Source organism: Garra rufa, chromosome 12, assembly GCF_049309525.1.
Source record: "Garra rufa chromosome 12, GarRuf1.0, whole genome shotgun sequence".
In the NCBI taxonomy this organism is placed as follows: domain Eukaryota; kingdom Metazoa; phylum Chordata; class Actinopteri; order Cypriniformes; family Cyprinidae; genus Garra; species Garra rufa.
In genome coordinates, this window is record NC_133372.1 from 34,909,644 (window position 1) to 34,931,290 (window position 21,647).

General features: G+C 36.0%; 1 protein-coding gene across 1 annotated transcript in view; it reads left to right on the forward strand.

Annotated features, from left to right (window-relative positions):
* LOC141347578 (semaphorin-3F-like) overlaps positions 1-21,647 on the forward strand; it is a 59,328-nt gene that overhangs the window by 27,287 nt on the left and 10,394 nt on the right. The window contains exons 2-8 of the mRNA XM_073852572.1: positions 14,328-14,488; positions 14,603-14,665; positions 15,939-16,058; positions 17,996-18,089; positions 18,231-18,350; positions 19,948-20,087; positions 21,490-21,604. Coding sequence (XP_073708673.1) covers positions 14,399-14,488; positions 14,603-14,665; positions 15,939-16,058; positions 17,996-18,089; positions 18,231-18,350; positions 19,948-20,087; positions 21,490-21,604 — 742 coding nt within the window. The 5' untranslated portion in view covers positions 14,328-14,398. The remainder of the gene's footprint in view (positions 1-14,327; positions 14,489-14,602; positions 14,666-15,938; positions 16,059-17,995; positions 18,090-18,230; positions 18,351-19,947; positions 20,088-21,489; positions 21,605-21,647) is intronic.

Sequence of the window (21,647 nt, forward strand, 5' to 3'; positions counted from 1 at the left end):
CTCGCTCTTTTCATGTTAATCTCCATCATGCTAATAATAGGAATTTAGCCACTTTGAGACACTCGCTATTCTGTTTCTTTCATCTGCTCCTTCTGTTTCTGCTGGATATTGTCAGCTAAAGTGCTTCTAGAAGAGCTGGTGTTGGACACGGGGAGCTTAATGCAACAAAGGAAGAGTAGAACTAAAAAGAAGTTCAATGCCATCTCTCTGTGAAAATCTTTGTTGTCAGTGCTCAGAGGTCAGGGGGTCGCTGGAAGGACTGCCCACTTGTCTGTCAAATGAGAAAGAGGGCTTTAGCCCTAAAGCTCAAGCTCGCCTTTAGTGGGCGGGGTTAGCTTGTCTGTCACCATGAACTGCAAAGAGCCAGTAATCCATTGGCTTGTCAAGCTGTCAATCAGCTTAGCATAGCATGGAGTATTATGTATTTATGCAGAAGATAAAAGCTAGGGACTGCTCTCTTAATCAGAATGGGTTTCAGTGTGCAGTGACTCTGCATTTCTCTTTTTATTGAAGTTCTCGCTTTATTGAAATTGAGCTGTTGTGGGTTAGTTTTTCTCCATATGCTCATGTCAGTGTCTAGAGGTGATGGCCATTTGAATTGTAATTAAGTCTTACATGTTCACTCTGCCAAAGGCCACTTTGATTGCCAGTCAGGTTACTGGAACTTGAGACATTAAAAAGTGGAAATTAGGCCACTTTTTGTCTTTAATTAAGTGCTGTTGTGATGTCCTATGTGTCTGTCTATTCTCTTTTGACATTTAGCTTCTTTAGGACATATGTGGACAAATGGGCCTTTTAAATGTAGTTAATAGCGTTTTAAATGCATTTATGTAGTACTTTAAATGTAAACAACTTTGACTTTTAAATTAATTTAGTTTTTAACCAAATTACAAACTTTTAAGAGTTTTGCAACACTATATTTGTTTTTTATATAAACAGTTAAAAATTACTTTCAGCAGAAATATAATTCAAAACATATATTTGGGTCTGAAAATACCTTTTTAACTGCAATAGTTCATTTTAGGAACATATAAACAGTAGACGTGTAAATTTTAAATATCATATTTTTTTCACTTAGTACTGCCCTTCAGAAGCTACAGAAGATACTTACATGTTTCATTTACCCTGAACTTCACATGTTCAAAAGTTTTCACCCCAGGCTTTTAAGGCATCGTTTTCCCTTCTGAAGCATCAGTGAGCGTTTGAACCTTCTGTAATAGTTGCATACGAGTCCCTCAGTTGTCCTCAGTGTGAAAAGATGGATCTCAAAATCATAGAGTCATTGTTGGAAAGGTTCAAGTACACAAAAATGCTAAAAAAACAAAGAATTTGTGGGACTTGAAGGATTTTTCTGAAGAACAGCGGGCGGTTTAACTGTTCAGGACAAACAAGGGACTCATGAACAACTATTACTAAACAAAACAAAAAAAAACAGCTATGGATCATTCAAGGTCCGTCTTATATTGGTAAAATGATTAACAGTTTGCAGATACAATGTGTATGTAAACGTTTGACTTCAGCTGTATTTCTGTGAAGTTGCAAGGGAGTAGCAAGGAAATAAATATAATGTTGATGCAGTAGAAATTCCCAGTTGTACAAACATAAACTTATATAAAAATGCTAGTACAATAAACACTAAATGTTTTGGTGTGTGTAAACCTTTATATTTTCTTCCTTCCTTTCCACATGTGAATGTACATATTTCTGCCTCATCCTCTAATTTATTGTCTTTAAGATGGCTTGCTGCCGCCATCAGTCCTTAATAAATAGAGTCATTCCATGCAGGCTTTTTCTCACAGGCATTTGAGTGCCTTAAGTGGTTAATATGCATTTTGATTGACACCTCCTATGGGGGGGTTGGGGAACGCTTTCCAATTCTTATGGTCTCTCTCCCATGAGATTGAGCTACATATGTTAATGTGTTTTAGTTTGCACGTGTGTGTGTGTGTGTGTGTGTGTGTGTGTGTGTGTGTGTGTGTGTGTGTGTGTGTGTGTGTGTGTGTGTGTTTGTGCATGTGAGAGTATGATAAATGGTGAAATGATAAGAGACATTGATGCATTCTGGTTGTTTTTATTACTCTGTATGGTGGCGTTGTGATGCTGTCTTTGAAAACCTCTGCTTTTGAATAAAGCGTGGAGTGCACCAGAGCATCAGCGCTATGTCTAGAAATTAGTTTTGAGCTAGCATTATGTCCTTTAGATTGCATTATGCAGTGACAAATATTGAGATTTTTTTTTTTCTTGAAAGAAGCAGGTGTGCATTCAATTTATCAAAAGCGATGATAAAGACATTTATAAGGTTACAAAAGGTCTTTATTTTAAAGAATTAGTTCACTTCCAGAATACAAAATTCCTGATATTTACTTACCCCCATGTCATCAAGATGTTCAAATTTTTCTTTCTTCAGTTGAAAAGAAATAAGCGTTTTTGAGGAAAACATTCGAGGATTTTTCTCCATATAGTGGACTTCAATGGTGGCCAACAGTTTGAAGGACCAACTTGCAGTTTTAATGCACCTTCAAAAGGCTCTACACAATCCCAGCCAAGGAATAAGGGTCTTATCTAGCGAAACAATCATTCATTTTCTAAAAGAAATACAAATTTATATACTTTTTAACCTCAAATGCTTGTTACTTACCAAACCTGATTGCTTTTTTTTACATGAAACGCAAAAGGACATATTTAGCAGAATGTCTAGGCTTCTTTTATTCAATAGAATGAATATCTTCAAAAAGAATGTTTAAAATGAAGAAAAAAATACAAGAAGAAATTACAATTGAGGGTAAATGAGTTTACAGCGATATTAAGATATGCAGACCAAGACTTTTTCATTTGTGCTTGAACTATCCCTTTATAACCACTGCCTGTCTCTGCTTTTACAGCATTCACAATCAAGCCAAAGACAGAGGCGAAAGGCACTCAATGAATGAGTAGACCGCAACGGTCAAATCAAAGCTTACAGGCTCTCTCACACACTCCTAATCAGCAGGCGAGTAGCGGCTGTGCATTCAGATGCTTGTTTCTCGCCTGTCACATGCCGTTAAGGTCTTCTGCTTGGTTACGGGTCACTATGACTATTCACTCCCGGTACGACCTCTCCCTTGTTTCCAAGCAACAGAGGTCAAGTGGATGTGTGCTGAGTATCCAGTAGGCAACCCGCTGACCCCATCTTTAATGACCCTGGCTGGAGTTTTAGTTAGTGCTAGTGTGTATGATAACCTTTGTGACCTCTTGACCCTGATCTTACTAACCAGCGTAGCCATTGTGTATTGAGTGGTTTTGTGGTGTCACAGAGACGGGCACCAAACTAAAGCACAATAGAGTTGTGAAAAGACTGATTTTCACACTCCAGCAGGTTAATTTAATGTAAGAGGATACTGAACAAACAAAAAGCGCTTGCTTTCTTCCTTAGTTTTATTGGAAGTGCTTCTCGAGATTCCTGAGATACACCCTGGTATAATCAGCAAAGTCTCTGTGAAGTTGTATCCAGATCAGAATCTCCTTTCTTTAAGGTCTCGTGCATCTCTTGTGACAGACATCCACACTAATACATGAAAGCACTGAAATCAGGATAAGATTGAATGTTACAGCCTTTTACATGTTACTTCAACTCAAGTGTTACTAATTCGAAAAGGTCAGGAGATAAAACCAAGACAAAAGTAAGGTCCTTGTGTACCGCTGTGTGAAATATAATGCTTTCTGAATTTGTCATTCAGTTCAAAAAAGTATAGAAGCCTGTTTTCGCCACTGAATAAAAATAACTAAATAAATAGTAATTGCGACTTTGTATCTCACAATTAAGATTTTTTTTCTTAGAATGGCATGATACAAACTCACAATTCTGACTTTTTTCTCATAATTTTGAATTATAGTCGCAATTGCGTGTTATAAAGTCAGAATTATGAAATATAAACTTGCAACTGCGAGTTATAAAGTCAGAATTGCGAGATATGAAGTCACAATTCTGACTTTTTTCTCAGAATTGCATAATATAATCTCACAATTGCGAAAAAATAAAGTCAGAATTGTGGGGTAAATCTTGCAATTCTGACTTTTTTTCTTGCAATTGCAAGTTTGTATCTCACAATTCAGATTTTTTTCCTCACAATTGTTAGATATAAACTCGCAATTGTGAGTTATAAAGTCCAGTTTTGAGGGGGAAAAAGAATTGCAAATTTATATCTCACAATTCTGATTTATTTCTATAAACTCACTATTCTGAGAAAGTCAGTTGCAAGATATAAACTTGCAGTTCTGAGGAAAAAAAAATTCAGAATTGAGTTTATCTTACTCTGACTTTATTTCTCAAAATTGCGAGGTTGTCTCACAATTCTTACTTTATAAAACGTAATTCTGAGAAAAAGTCAGAATTGTGTTTTTATCTTCTGACTTTATAACTCATAATTGCGAGTTTATATCACGCAATTCTGACTTCATTTCTCAAAGTTTGAAGAAAAAAAGAAAGAATTGCGAATTTGTATCATGCAATTGTGAGAAAAGTCTGAATTGTATTAATTGGCGGAAATGGGCTTCCATACACAAGTGTTGTTGTATCAATAGGCATATTTCAAATTTGTTAATGCAAAATATTTCTGTATTTGATATAGAATTAATATGTGTGAGTATTTATTTATTTTTTTTATTTTTTTTGGTAATCCTGAAAAAATGTATTATGGTTTCAACAAAAAGTCTTATCATAAGACCTGTTCATAGGGCACAAAATCTTATATCATGATGTGAGTAATTTTATTTAACAGTAACATTATATATCACAATTTTTAGTTATTTTTGCCTTAAGATCTTTATTATATCAAAATGTTTGATACCATAGAAATGTAATAATTCTTGTCACCAGTGTCAATATCACAAAAATCTAATACTAGCCTAAATTACAAAAAAAAATCTCTAGCTCACTGAATTGATGGAATGATAGCTAAAATGGGCAATGGTATTGCAATGTCCAGAAAATGTATGTCATATATTCCTATGTCCATTGCTAAACAGGTTGTCCAGTCTCTTGTTCTGTGCCATTTAGAAAACTGTCCAATCATATGGTCGTCTGCATCACAAAAAGACCTTCATAAGCTTCAAGTGGCACAAAATAGGGCAGCGAGGACTGTCCTCCAGTGCTCTTTTAAGACTAACCTGGCCCTGATGCATACAAGCCTTTCTCGGCTCACAGTTGACAACAAAATCAAACTACGATTAATTGTAACAATATGAAATGCAGTATTCATGAAACAGCCGCAGTTTCTCTCTGAGCAGCTTGTTTTTGTAGGAAGTGGACACCTATATCCCACCAGGCAGGCACTAGGTGGTGACATAAAACTTCCACTTCCCAGGACAAATTCTTTGAAACGCACATCACTTTATAGAGCAATATCTATCTGGAATCGACTCTCTGTATCATCACGCAGAGTTCAGAACAAATACAAATTTAAGAGGACAGTAACCCAAGAACTATTGCAAATGACCTTGTGAAAGCTGGAAGTTGTCATGTTCTTTCACCTGGTAATATTTTAAATGTAATTGGAATGTTTGAACTTTCTTGAATGTAATTTGTGTTGTTACTGTTTTGTGTAATTTTATGTTGTGAATATTTTAAAGAGGACCCCAGGAAGACTAGCTGCCATTAAATGGGCCGCTAATGGGGATCCTAATAAAAACAATAAACAATAAACTGAAGAGAAGTAAACAATCAGTGATTAAATAAGAATAAGAAAGTAATTACAAGCAATATCACAATAGAACAAAAAAAATAAGAAATGCTACATTTATTTTATAAGTTAATCAGATGTATAAAAAAACTGCATATTCTTCACTGTGTAAATTTAATATATATTTCATCTTAAAGTTCTCTCTTTTGTTGTTTAATTAATATGAATGACAGACAGCAGGAATATTAGACTGCTGTCACTTTAAGAGCTGCCCAGATCTAATATACTGTTGCAAAAGTGTTTTCTTTCTCAGCTGTTTGCATTTTGACACATACAAGCATGTGTATTTAACTGTTCAAGGCCTATAAATCAGTAAAAATAACTCTGTTCAATACTTTTGTACTCTGTGAGCAACGTCTTTACTGTCTGACAGTGCTCAGAAACAGTTCTCAGACAGCACACACATATACCGAAATAAGTCCTCTTTCGCTGCTGATTGCGCTTTAACGGCTTATCACTTGTTTTTAAACCACAATGCTTAAAAACGCTTACAAACTATATGTTTTCGCGACAGCAGCACAGCAACATCACGTAAGCGTGTAATTGCGATAGAGTCCAAAATCTCTACCACTTGACAAATGTCTACTGGTATGTCCCCCACCGGTTCACAACATAGCGAATTTGCAGTCTTTGTATGATTAGCTCTGTAATGCGTAGTGAATAAAGGCTTTTAGCATCCTTAAGCTAAGCACTGTAAAAAAAAAAAAAAACTAAATAAGGGTAGAAAAAATACCTTCAACACCTGCATTTACATTCTTCTTTATTTAACACTCTCACCTGACCCAGAAAAAGTAGCAGGAGATGGAAAGATGTAGAGATGAGAGCTTGAAAGGGAGAGAGATTGAGTGAGAAGGATCAGAATTATCCGTCATCTCTTTCCTGGTATGTAGATACAAACTCACTGAAAAAAGAACCAGAGAGAGGAAAACTAGAGAAAATGAAAGTCCAGGCTGATGAAATCTGCAATACAAAAATAATTTCTTAATCAGCTTTTTTGTTTTCCGGCAAAAATAATCTTTATAATGAAATAAAGATCAAATCTATAGAAGTCAGTATGTCTTGATTTAGAGAAATTTATTTTGTTCTAATTAGGTTTTTTTTCTTGCTTTAAGCACAAACCTCATTATTATTATTTTTTATGCTTAAAACAAGTAGAAAACAATTTGCTATGTTTTGATATTTTTAAGATTTTTTAAGTGTCACTACCATGATGGTGTGAAACGCAGGCAGGAGGACCGATCTGGTGTTAAAACGCCTTAAAAAGAAAGATTAAAGGAGAGAAGGAAGCAAGCAGATCTCTGATAGCGTTTCTCGGTGGAATGCTTATTGAAAGATCTGCCGCAACCATCAGATTTACCAATATGATAACACTGAACAGGAAGAGGAGCTGCACTTATCTCTGTCTGTTTGTGGACAACCTCATTTAAGAGGAACCATCCCGGTGATATCAGAAGATGGTGAGATAGACACCTCAAGGTCTTATAACACATTTGCGTGTTTGAGTGTAGAGTGGGAGCTTATCAGGGTCATCAGACAGGGCTTTGTTGGATGCATGCATGGGGAAAAGGCTTTTTTGGTCACGAAACCTTGCCTTACATAATTTCACAGCATGCCAAATGTAAGTTTCATTAAATAACATTACTAGCAACATAGTAATATTGTATAATAAAAAAAAAGTGAAATATGAAAAGATATATATATAACTGACAAAAGCACCTAACAGCTACTTTGTGACATACAACAGTAAGTTTTTTTTTTAATTTTTTAAAGAAGCCTCTTCTGCTTACCAAGCCTGCATTTTATTGATCCAAACTTGAAAAAAAATACTATTTAAAATAACTGTTTTCTATTTGAATATATATTGTAATTTATTCCTATGATTTCAAAGCTGAATTTTTTGCATCATTACTTCAGTCACATGGTTCTTAAAAAATAATTCTAATATTCTGATTTGCTGTTAAAAACATGTATTATTATTATTATTATGTTGAAAACAGCTGAGTAGAAATTTTCAGCTTTCTTTGATGAATAAAAAGTTCAGAAGAACAGAATTTAGCTGAAATAATAAAAATCTTTTGTAACATTATAAATGTCTTTATCATCACTTTTGATCAATTTAAAGCATCCTTGTTAGATAAAAGTATTGATTTCTATCATTTCTTTCCCAAAAAATGAAAATGGTATTTTGAATGGTATAGTGTATAATGTTACAAAAGCTTTTTATTTTAGATAAATGCTGATCTTTGGATCTTTCTATTCATCAAAGAATGAAAAAAAATTACTTAGCTTTTAAATATTAATGATAATAATAATTAATGTTTCTTGAACAGCAAATCGGCGTATTAATGATTTCTGAAGGATCATGTGACACTCAAGACTCGAGTAATGCTGAAAATGTAGCTTTGATCTCAGAAATAAATTACATTTTAAAATATATTCAAACAGATAAACTGGTATTTAAAATAGTAAAAATATTTCACAATTTCACAGTTTTTGCTGTACTTCGGATTAAATAAATGCAGGCTTGGTGAGCAGAAGAGACTTCTTTAGAAAACATTAAAAATCTTACTGTTCAAAAACTTTTGACTGGTAGTGTAAATGTTGAAAACATTAAAGCTAGCACACCAACAATATTATGCAACTTAAAAAAAAAATCAGCATTGTAGCTGTTTTGTGTGCTTTATTACTCCTTGAAGGAAATAACTCCAAAAATGATTAAAAGCGACATTATTTTGAAAACAGCTTAGCTGCTAACAAGCTGTTGACAATTTTAGCTAAATTGTTAGCGTAGCTATTTTATATATTTCTTCACAACACTGACTAGCATTGTTTTTCACACATTGTTTCCCACACTTCATGTTTAACACCTGAAAAGAAGTGCTACAGTTTGTTTAACTGTTCGCCAAGGCTAAGCCTGGTTCTTCAATCACATTAAGTGATATGAATCAATAATCTGAGGTGTTGTTTTTGGCTTTGTTCAGAACACAAGACGAAATGAAAAAGGTCAGGGCTTACCAGACATACCATACATAATAGGCTGTCACATCAATTCCTGATGTAAAATAAATAGGCCTAACTATAGTGTATTATGGGCTGTGATCTTGTGAAAACACATTCTGACATCTTTAATAAGCTCTTTAAACTAGAGCAAGGACTTTGGGTCATCGCACCAAATGGAGCCGTGGCCTGATAATTACTACCATGTTTCTGCTGTTAGGCTGCTGTTTGTGAAAAGAGAGAAATGAAGAGTTTTCAGAAACAATTCACTGTAGGATCACATGGGTCAGGGTAACACGTGGTGCTCCATTTGTCGTTGAGTGTGTGCCTGTGTCTGTGAGCGTGATCTATGACCCTCACTCTCACTGAAACTGTGGGCCAAAACAAACAGCGTCTCCCACCGATCCCTGAGGGGAGACTTCCAACCGTAGAGATTCACACACCCACATCTCCTCCTTTCTTTCTTTATTTGTGCTATATTAGTGTTTTTAATTCATCACTCTTCTCCCTAGTTCACTTTTTCTTTCTTATTTCTCATATGCTTTATAGGTTCTCGGATGAGGAGTATTTCCCTATAAGTCCATGATACTAAACAGGCTGCCAGCGAAATGCCTGGTTATGAATGTACAATGGCTCTCAAAATAATTTGGTCACTGAAACCACAAACATTTTTATGTCTTTGAAAATATATACATTTTTCTCCCCTCATAGTACTAGTTGCTTCAGTGTGCAGATGTCCTTCTGTCCCTAACATTTCACAAAAAGCTGTTGAAAATATGAAACAATAAATGTAAAGTTCAAAATGAATACAAACACTTTCTAGTTGTCATATTTTGTGGAACATTAACACATTGAACATTAGTGGTTATTCAGCTGGCACCTGTATTAACTTGATATGATTTGATGTGAGACTTAATGGGAACAAGTTCAGCCAAAAATTAGAATTTAGGGTCCCACTTTACATTATGTGGTCTTAACTACAATGTACTTACATTTAAATTAATCATTTGGTACAATTCACTTTTGAATTGTGTACATACATGCTTTTACATATATTTTTTAAAACTGATTTGTAATTAATTTCTGTAATTACCACTGTTGACCCATCCCTTACACCCTAACCCACCCTTACACCTACCCCTACCACCAAACCTCTCCCTAACCTTACCCATATCCCACCTTAATAGAAGCAAAAGTGTTTTGCAATGCAATATTACCACATCAAGTACATAGTACTTATTTTTTTGATGTAAGTACATAATAGTTAAGCCCACCTAATATAAAGTGTGACCAAATTTTGTCATTAATTACTCACCCTGATGTTGTTCCAAACTAGACCTTTGTTCATCTTTGAAATACAGATTGAGATATTTTTGATGAAATCTGAGAGCTTTCTGACCCTCAATAGACCACAACACGATTACCACATTCAAAGCTAAAAAAAGGTAGTAAGGACAACTTAAAATACTCAGCTAGGTTCAACCGTAATGTTATGAAGCTACAAGAATACTTTTTGTGCTCAAAAAAAAAAATTGTCTTTATTCAACTATTTCTTCTCTTCTGTGTTAGTTTTTGACTGAAATAGTAGAGTACTTCTACCACACATGGCAAGTTGTAAGTTTGTTTGCCCTTATTTGTCATACGATTTTGATGGACAGATGAGAGAGAAAAAAGACATTTTATCTGTGTGGTTTGATTAAATCCTTTGCTTTAATCACCCCGTCCTGTCTTCCCTGAAGATAAGGATGATGGAGTAATCCTCTGTCAGGGATGAGGGCTGTTAAAATCAATGCCTCATACACATGCTGAACGTGAGCGGAAAGTTTTCATTCAGTTAAAGTCACACACACAACTCAATGATAGCAGGTAAGGTCTCTTCCTCCATCATATTCGGTCCACCAACCTTCAGCGGTCACTCAAATCCATGCAAGCGGTCAGGTGACAGCCCTTTGAAGCCAAGCGATAAGAGCTAATCTTCAAGTGATCATTTAGGCTGGACAGCTGAAGGTAAAGCTCAATCTCCAAAGATAAAGTTAAATGTTTGTGTGTGTCAGATTAAATTTAGTTGTCACTTCAGACAGTAGATAGTCCTCGTAGTACTAAAAACCGTTGCTCCAGATGTCCTTCAGGTGTCTTTGCTAGTTCTATGGGCTAATTATTTAATAAGAAAAGAAAATATGTGAAGCCATGGCCTAGTAGTTAGAGCTTGTTCTTTGACACAAGCCATTTTGAACTATGGCTATCACAATTCCTTGATTCAGTTTGAGTACTCGATCTTAAAAAATTCTCAATTGCATTTTGCCTGTATCGAATAACCGGCGAAATACCGGAAGTGGCATGGACGAGAATCCATGAAAAGCATTATTAGACCATTTTCCAAGGCTGCATGCTGTGTTAAACCCACTTTAATAAATCATAATAAAGCATAATGCTATTGTGAATTCAACAACATGCTACAATTCAGTAAAATAAATATATATGTTGCAGGTTTAATATATGCAGTTTAATCATTTACATGTGTGTAGGGTTACATATGTTTATCTCAGAACAGCTCCGTTCACAGTAAATGATGCTCCAAACAAACTTTTATCATTTAAGTGTGTGGAGAGCCTCAAACTTCATATCTGCATATTGTTGTGAGTTTAGGTTTATTATAATGTTCATCTGGGAACGCAACGTGTGCCATTTCATCAGATTTGTAAGCTAAATCATTTATAAACCTACATCATTATCTTTCTCAATATGCTAACTGTTCATTGCAATTTCAGAATAAAAGTTAAAACCCTTGCTCTGAGTTTAGTGGCCACATATTCCAGAAATTACAGTGGCTGTAGCATTTCTGCCATAAAGAAATGGCGAAATATTGAAGATTTAAGTGGACATCTGAATTAATGTTGTTTAGTCAATATTAAACAAGGATTACATCGCGCAGTAAAGTGTTAAAACATTCTCCAGGCCCTTGGTGCCCTCTGCCTAATGTACATTATCTCTTTTGTCTATATGAGTATTTTGTCTTTATGTCTAATATGAGTACTTGCTTTTGATACATTATTTGAATTTATTATTGTTGCCTCATTGCTATTATATATGTTTTTAAAATCATTTTAAAGGCTAATGTTTGCTTAGATCTATTTTTATTGCTAAAAAATTATTATAGTCACCCAATTACTCGATTAATCATCTGAATAATCGACCGATTACTTGATTACCAAAATAATCGTGACAGCCCTACATTCCTCTCAGTTTCAGGTCTAAGGTGTAAAGATATTGTGTTCTGTAGCGCCAGTACATAACTTGCTATCAATAAAATTTAAAAAAATCACTTATCATTGTTATTTTCTTTATAGAGATTGTTACTAGACTGCATTATTAGTGCTGGCAGAGACATACAGACATGGTTGAGAACTTGTTGGAACTTGGTGGACCTGCCCTTGTGCTTAATTAGAACCCAGAAATGAAAGAGATGAGGAATTCTAGCTATGTGCCAGGAATGCCCACACAGGTAAATGAGATTTTATGTTGTCTGCGGCCCCTGCTAAATCTCTTTGTATATGAGTGGAGTAGATTGTGTCTTCTGATAGAGCATTCATATAGCGGTACTTTGCAGAGACGGGTGCTTCTCTATGGCTTGCACATTCCGCTACATTACCAAACCTCCTAGTGGAATTGCTTGACTGTTGGATTTTGTTATAAAATTGTATTTTATTTCCTTGTTAAAACATGCCAAAAAAAAAAAAAAACCACTTTCCTGTCACGAATAAGTGAAGAATTTCTTTTTATGAGACTGTCAACCCACAGCATAATATGTTTTAGGGAAAGTAAAATTGGAGATGTTATTATGTCATTTTTGTCTGAAGGAAAATTAGGGAGTTTTGGTGAGAAAATGATATGCTATGTTTTATTTATATGTATTGTTCAAATTTCACAAATTATCATTATTGCTATACAAGCCACAAACAATTACCAAGTCAAAAAAGTAAGCCTAGGCTGCATTTATCCTATTTTAAAAGTGTTTTGTTACATCTATGTAGACATCATGTACTTGCGGTTGGATTACATACTACTTCGCTCATTTTTGAAAGACTCTGATGGCACTTTTCCATCCATTGAGCCTTGAGCAATCAGAAATGATGTCTTTTTAAACGTGGTTACGTGGCCTGGTGTCTCTTTTCATTACAAAGTTGCAAATTTGACCTTGGGCTGCTGAGTGTAAGCATGTGCGTCAGACTTCTAGCACAGATATGTTTCTCAACAGAATGGGGAATTGTTGCAATAAGATTTGGAGTCACAATTGTGCTTGGCCAATCTTTGTTGCATATGTTTGCCAGCTATCTGCAATAAATTATTTCTTCCTTCACTGTCCACTGTTCACCATTCTCCAATTGATTCCCAAGTAGACCTTATCAGGGACAGAAGCCAATATGTTATGTTAGTAGCATTGTGTCATTACGTTCTTCAAATGTTTCCTTCAGCATGCTCGCTCCTCAATAGTGGAACATCTGAACTTCATATTGGTTTATGATATCTAATGTCATGAGAATTTAGGAATCAAAATTACATTAATAACAGTGTAATTAAATTATTAGTGTCTTTAACGACTAACTTTAAGTGAGCGTTAGATTACTAAAAGCTAATCTAAAAGCATTAAATGTCCAATATCGCTGCAATGCATGGAAGTCTCTCAAAGACCACATACTAGACTCAGTTTCCAACAAGCTTGTTGGGGGAAGAGGAATATAAAGCATGACACCCTGGTATTGGTAGTAGAATTAAATATAAGACTCAGGGAGGCCCCACGAGAAGTTGTCGATAGCCAAAAATCCCCAAGAAATCCACCCTGTAAAAACAGGACTGTAACAATAATAATAACAAAGGACGTAGGAATGTAGCCAGGGCATTGAACCTCAGGGAAACAATCCAGGCTGGTCATATCCATGCAGCTGTACAGATGCTGTTTTATTGAGGAACTACTGTGACTTGGCAACACTTGTGGTGTTTGGATTGAGTTTGTATGAGTCCTGTTACATTTTGTGGATTTGAAGCGTGGCTACGCATCCAATAGAAAGCCTACTATATTTAATAACTCTTCTGAGGTGTTGATAAGCGTTCAGGCTGTTTCTGTTATTTTGTTTTCATTGTCTTTAATGTTCATAATCCTACAGAGTTGCATTTCACTTATTGCATTGACAGTTCCAAGTGTTCCGTATGAATTCAAGAAACTACTGTAAAACAAATTGGTAATAAAACACTGCAACGGACAGTCCCGATGGCTTAATGGAGACACTCTAGCCTCCTAAACTGAGCATTGTGGGTTCAAATCCAATCTGGGTTGAGTTTCTGTAGAGTTCCCAAAACCCAACATTGGCTTAACCAATATTGTAATTATGTTTGGTGCTGCTAGTGGCAACACTGACACACTTTAGCGTTTTCATAACCATATAAAAGGCGTTGCAAGGGCAGTGTGCCGACATAAAGCACTGTTGCGCTTCAGGCTTCCTGAGTTCCAGTCTTGGCTTGCAGACCTTTCCTCTCTCCCAAAAATAAAAAAGCACTTTTATTACAAGAAGCATCTGCTGAATAAATAAATGGACTCTTTATCTCTGTTCTTTTTAGAGTTGAAGTCTACTGGAACTGCTCATCACTTTGCCTTCCTGCTCAACTCGACGGACTACAGAATCCTTCGTATGGACGAGGACCATGATCGCATGTACGTGGGCAGCAAGGACTACATCCTGTCACTAGACCTGAACGACATCAACAAAGAGCCCCTCATAGTAAGATTTCTCTGTTACACAATACAGATTGCAACAAACCAAACTAAAATCTACTAGAATATGGTCAATGGATTTAGGTGGCTGACATTTATTTATCACTGTCTTTCTCCTCAGATTCACTGGCCTGTGGCTCCTCAGAGGAGGACGGAGTGTGTCCTCTCAGGAAAAGACATCAACGTAAGGATATTGTTTTTTGCTGAATTATTTATTTAGATTTTAGGAAATTAATACTTTAATTCAGAAAGGATGCATTAAATAGATTGAAAGTGACTAAGATACAAAGATCAAAGGATTAGTTCACTTCTAGAATAAAAATTTTATGATAATTCACTCATTCCCATGTCATCCAAGATATTCTTTTTCTTCATTCAAAATAAAAAGAGTTTTGAGGAAGACATTTCAGGAATTTTCTCCATATAGTGGACTTCAATGGGGTTCAACAGGGTGAAGGTTGAAATTGCAAGTTCAATGCAGCTTCAAATGGCTCTACATGATCCCAGCCGAGGAATAAGGGTCTTATCTAGTGAAACGATTGGTCATTTTCTAAAAAGAAATAATTGGAAAGGTCACACGTGATGTAGGGTGAAGTACCGACCCAGTGTTTATAAAGTGTACGTGCAAAGAAAGTCAGTTGCCCTTTACAAAAATGGTAAAATAACAATGTTGGCCAATTTTGAAGTTGGAGGATAAAATGAGATTTTTCATCCTACCCAACCATTATTTTTTTTAGAAAAAGACGGCTAGATAAGACCCTTGTTCCTCGGCTGGGATTGTGTAGAGCCCTTTGAAGCTCCATTAAAGCTGCAATTTGGACCTTCAACTCATTGACCAACATTGAAGTCTACTATCCCTGGTGAAAAAAACAGCTAAAACCAGCCTAGGCTGGTTGGCTGGTTTTAGCTGGTCAACCAGCCTGGTTTTAGCTGGTCATAGCTGGAAGGCAGGCTGGTTTTAGAGGGGTTTTGGCCACTTTTCCAGCCTGGTCAGGCTGGTCAGGCTGGTCTTAGCTGGTCAGGCTGGGAAACCACCAGCTAAAACCAGCCTGACCAGCCTGGCCAGGCTGGGAGACCAGCTAAAACCAGTTACTTCCAGCTTAAACCAGCTAAGACCAGCCAACCAGCCTAGGCTGGTATTAGCTGGTTTTTCCAGCAGGGATATGGAGTAGAATCCTGTAAAGTTTTCCTCATGAACCTTAATTTATTTTTTACTGAAGAAAGAAAGACATGAACATCTTGGATGACATGAGTGTGAGTTAATTATCAGGAAATTTTTATTCTGGAAGTGAACTAATCCTCTAATATCAGTGCATCATTACTAATTACCACAATCTTCATTCATCATTACTAATCTACCAAAATCCCAAGATAGTTATTTCGACGTGAGCATGTCAGTATCCATCTGAAAGAATTAGTTAACCATTTAACCAATTAATTCTGTTCTGTGTTAACAGGGCGAGTGTGGTAACTTCATCCGTTTAATCGAGCCATGGAACAGGACTCACCTGTATGTGTGCGGAACGGGAGCTTACAACCCCATCTGTACCTATGTGGACCGAGGTCAAAGGGCACAGGTAAACTGTCATTCACAGCTGACCTGCTACCATTTGCAGGTCAAGGGTTCAAACGGTTGGCTACCTTAGTCAAAAGGTATTATGTCATTAGAGAGGAATGTTTCTCCACCCTGGAACAAACAGGATAATCTGTACCACCTGCATGTCTTTTGACTCTCTGCTACTTCAAAAACTCTTCCTAGTGTTTAGGAGGGTAATTGCACTTAAACATAGTCCTAATTTAACCTCCCTTCTTTCCCATGACTGTGTCCCATCATTAACCACTGTCCATAAGAACATCCTTCAAAGAAGTCTGAGATCACATTGAAAATCTGGATTTTTTTTTTTAACTTTAGATTTTAAACTGGAAATGTTCTGAAAGAAGATTTAAACAGATAATGACAAGTAATTTAAAATTGTAGATTTGTGACAAATTTGTAACATTGATCAATTTTTTTGTCAACTTACGTATTGACGTATTTTCACAAGTGGTCTCAGGCTTTTGGATCCTACTGCATTTGTTCTCCTTTAGTAGGGTTTTTCAAAATGCATGTCTGTTTTTTTCATATGCAAAGGGAATTTCATGTGCTAACAACGGTTTTCTACTTCTTTGTCCACTATGGATAAACCAAACTGCAGCCGTCTTTCTAGCATCTCTACATCTTCTTGTTTAGACACAGCCTTGGACATTCTCTTGGATCCTTATTGAATTAATAGAAACGGGTCTTTATTGAGGCACACACCTTGTTTTATAGGGCTTGCTGCAAGATCAGATGCCTCGTGCGGGAGGCCGAACCAGTCGAGCCGCAGACCCTAGCGCCTCACCAGAACCATACGCACCCCAGGTGGGAAATGAACTCTTCAGTGGGATTGAGGTCCTTTTTGTACTTTTATTTTTCTTGAGATGCACTTGCAAGAAATTGGTTTTACTTAGAAGTTTAAGGAAAGGTTCTGTTCTCACTGTATTTGCATTTTCAACAGCTGGTTTCCTCAGCCGCTAAAGGCGTTGAGAGAAACAGGAGAGGAACTGTTGTCTTTAGAGCTTGTCTTTCTCAAGTTTGCCTACACTTGTCCAGAGCCTGCCTTTGGCACAGAAATCTAGCAGAACGTGCAAAGATTACTCCCACACCCACACTCCATCATGCTCGAAAGTGGTTAGTCAGCAGAAAATTTATCGGTGGCTTAAATTACATTTGCGGTGTGCGGGTAAAGCTTAGAAAGTAGAAAGCTTCTGAAAACTTCTGGTATATTATCCAAAACATGTTTTTCGTTGAGACTTGAATTTGCTGAATTGCTTATATATTCCTTGTGGCAGGTTGTAGACTCTTTAGATGTCCATCTACATCTCCTAGATTTTAGTTGATGTGTTAATTCATGTTTCCCAATTGCTGTGCATATTTGGTGGTGCATTCACTAAGCTTTTTTTAAATACTGTTTTGCACTGTAGATGGAATGCAAATTGCATGGAGTGGAGTCGATTTTGTTTTCCTAAATAACAGAATTTAATAGTTTTCACTAACCCAATGAAACCATATAGACTATTTTAGATTCATATGTTGAGAAGCTGATTGTGAGAAACTGCTCATTTTCTTTGGCAACAACCAAGAACCTTGGAAACCTTGAATTATGGCATTAATTTCTTTCTTCTGGGCAGTTTTACACTAGCTCGCTTTTGTCAAATGGCAAGATACTGTATTGGTATTGGCTTTAAAAAATATGTGAGATGCCAACATTTAAAGACACAAACAATAGGTTAGCCTAAAGATCTTTCAATTATATTACAATCTCAAATTTTGTGTTCATTTATCCCAGTGAACCTGTGTGCATTTCACTTCCTGGTTATACCTTTTAAACATTGGAAACTTAAAGTATCTAAGTAAGCTGAGAATCAATACTGCTCATCTAATGTGATCTGTTGCGCTGTCATTAATGAAACCTTCATGCTCTCCCTGTTCCAGGAATACATTTTCCGACTGGAGCCTGGTAAAGTAGATTCTGGGAAAGGGAAATGCCCCTTCGACCCCAAACTAAACAGCGTCTCAGCTTTGATAAGTACGTACCTCTCATTGCCATCATAGTACTTTTAGAAAATATACAAAACATCATGTCTTTTGTTTTAGGCTTGGATGAGCTCATTTTTCTCCTGTTTATCAATCTCTACTTATCTTTTTTATGCTCGCTCTGTTTTGGCAGATGGCCAGTTGTACGCCGGCGTCTACATCGATTTTATGGGAACAGACTCGGCCATCTTTCGCACGTTGGGAAAACACACGGCCATGAGGACCGACCAGTATAACTCCCGCTGGCTCCACGGTAATCACAAAATTTTTGAACCAAGGCATACCACAAGACAAGTTTCTTTGTTTAGTAGGAAAAGTGCCAGATATGAATATTCAACACTGACCCTTCATCCTACCTCCTGCAAAATAACCTCCTATTTCATACACTTCTACAAAAAAAAAAAACACCCCTCAGGCAATTACTGCGTGGTTAAACTCAGTCCTTGACCCTTATTATAATACCTGAATATATTATAGCTGTGATTTTATTAGTTATCATTTTTATTTTATTTTATATTTTCTGAAATTTATTTAACTACACACTGCCTTTAAAAGTTTGGGAACAGTAAGATTTTTAATGTTTTTTTTTTTTTAAGAAGTCTCTTATGCTCATCAAAGTTCCATTTGATCAAAAATACAGAAAAAAAGTATAATTATTAAATATTATTGCAATTTGAAATAATTTGAATATATTTTAAAATATATTTAATTTTTGTGATGCAAAGCTAAATTTTTAACAGCCATTACTCCAGAAATCCTTCAGAAATCATTGTAAAATGCTAATTTATTATTAATGTTGAAAACAGTTGTGCTGCTTAATATTTTTTTGGAGCCTGTGATACTTTTTTCAGAATTCTTTGATGAATAAAAATGTAAAATAATGGCATTTATTCAAAATATAAATCTTTTCTAACAGTATGTCTTTACTATCAGTTTTTATCACTTTAACACACCCTTGCTGCTGAATAAAAGTATTAATTTCTTTTAAAGAAAGAAAGAACCAATTTAATGGCCCCAAACTTTGAACAGTAGTGTATCTTGTTACAAATGATTTCTATTTTAAATGAATGCTGTTCTTCTTACTTTTTTCAGCAATTTTTTGATGAATATAACATTATCACAGGGTTCAACAAAAAAAATATTAAGCAACACAACTGTTTTAAACATTGATAATAAATCAGCATGTTAGAATGATTTCTGAGGGGTCATGTGACACTAAAGACTGTTGAAATGATGCTGAAAATTTAGCTTTGGAGTTCTGGAATGAATTCTGTTTTAAAGTATATTAAAACAGAAAACCGCTATTTTAAATAGCAGTATGTTTTTTTTTTTTTGTATATCTATTCACTTTTATATTTATTTACCCTTAAATGTTAAATAAAAGGCATGTTCATATTCTTTTGCAAACACTATTATATTTCTTTCAATTACTAAAAAAAAATTTCCCTGCCAACTTTATTGACAGATTTCATTAGCTTTGATCTCTGAATGTTTTGGACTTGTTTTCCCTTGTATTACATGTAACTCCTTGACTCAGATTCTTTAGTTTTGCCTTTTTGATCATGAGTGTCAGCAGTGATAACCATCACAAATTTCATACAGATGTCTTACATGTGGACTGTTCAGTGTAGTGAAAGGATAGACTATCAGTGAGAGAGATCATCAAATGCTTCGCATTAGTTGCACTTTCTAGTGAATGTCCCTTAATATGATCCCTTTGCTCTCCTTTTTATTTTCTCTTTGCTTTTTGCTCCAACTATAACTCATCTCTTTTGCTGTTTCCTGCTCCAACAATAATTAATCTCTTTTGTGGTTTCCCTTCCTATCCCGTTTTTTTCTTTTTCTTTTAGATCCAACATTCGTCCACGCTCAGCTCATCCCTGATAGTGCAGAAAAGAATGACGACAAGCTGTATTTCTTCTTCCGTGAGAAGGCTTCTGAGATGGGTCAAACTCCCATGGCTCAGTCTAGGATTGGCAGGATTTGTTTGGTGAGACATTTTCTTAACCTTTGTCTTATATTCCAGTAAAAACATCTACACATGCCTAAAAGGCGTAGTTCACTTCTGCACCTTCATGTTGTTTTAAACCCGTGTGACTTTCTTTTTCCATTATATACTTAACGAGAAATTTTGAAGAACATGCTTGCATTTTTTCCAATCAGCTACAAAGAATGAGGACTAGAGATTTTAAGCTTAAATAAGAACTATTAAGTGGCCAGTACAACATGTCACATTGACACAATGGCCCGGTTTCACAGACAGGGCTTAGACTAAACCAGGATTAGGCCATAGTTCAATTAGGACATTTAAGTCATTTTTATAAACATGCTTGGAAAAAAACATTACAGGTGTGCATCTTGAGACAAAACAAAGGACAAAGGCACTGATGTATTTTAAGATCAATCAGTGCAATTTTGTTTCAGTTGAAACAGCTCAGACTTACATTTTAGTCTAGAACTAGGCTTAAGCCTTGTCTGTGAAACCGGGGGTATATGCAATAACTTTTGAGTAACAATGAGTTGAATTTGAGAAGCAGATTAGTATTCTTTAAGAATGAATTGGACTGTTTTGTGAACTGATTCATTGAAAAGATCTGACTCAAAAGACTGATTCTTTCACAAAACACCAAGTAGAGCTAGGACTGATGTCAGGGAATTGGAGGTTTCTCTCTCTTCAGAGCTATCATATGGCTTCAGAAGACTTGACGTATAGTTTAGACATTTTATGTGCTTTTGAGTCACTTTTGATGCTTGAATAAGATCCTTTTCCCATTTTTTAAACTGTTCATTCATCAAAATATCTTAGTTTAAGTTCCACAGAAGAAAGTAAGTCATATGAGTTTGTAATTACATGAGGGTGACTAAGTGTTAACATAATTCCATTCATGGTTCTTATAAGCACCGCAATATACTCTACATTTTTCAATTATTGGGTGATCCTGTGCTGAACATGATGTTAAAGAAATCATGTCCTTGCAGGACTGAACTCGGGATCCATCATTGTCCAATGCCTCCTACATGAGCAACCGCTTGTTTCTTGGTTATTTTTTGCTGTTCTAACGTGAATCAAAGAAGCATGTTTGTAATGTGTGGGTAGCTGCTGGCGGCTGGTCACTGGGCATCGCTGCGTCTCATTATTGAAGTTGGCTGCTGTCCACAGCAGATGGGGCTGAGCAGTGCTCAAAGCCAATGTTTACAACCCAGTCACAGCCAGTTAATGCAAACCCACAGAAATAGCCCTGAGAGAGGGACGGATACTGATGTAAAGCAATGCCTTCACTTCACACATGCAGACTGTCAAGGTGTCCATCAAATCAAACTTTACAGCTAGAAATTTGTGTGGTGTCTAGCAGTGAATTTCCATGGCTAATGTGACCTCACTTCCTCTGCAGAATGATGATGGAGGACACTGCTGTCTGGTGAATAAGTGGAGTACCTTCCTGAAGGCTCGGCTCATCTGCTCAGTGACTGGCTCTGATGGCATTGAGACACATTTCGATGAGCTCCGTAAGTCTCTCTCTTTCAGCTGAGACAAATTCTCTATCATTTT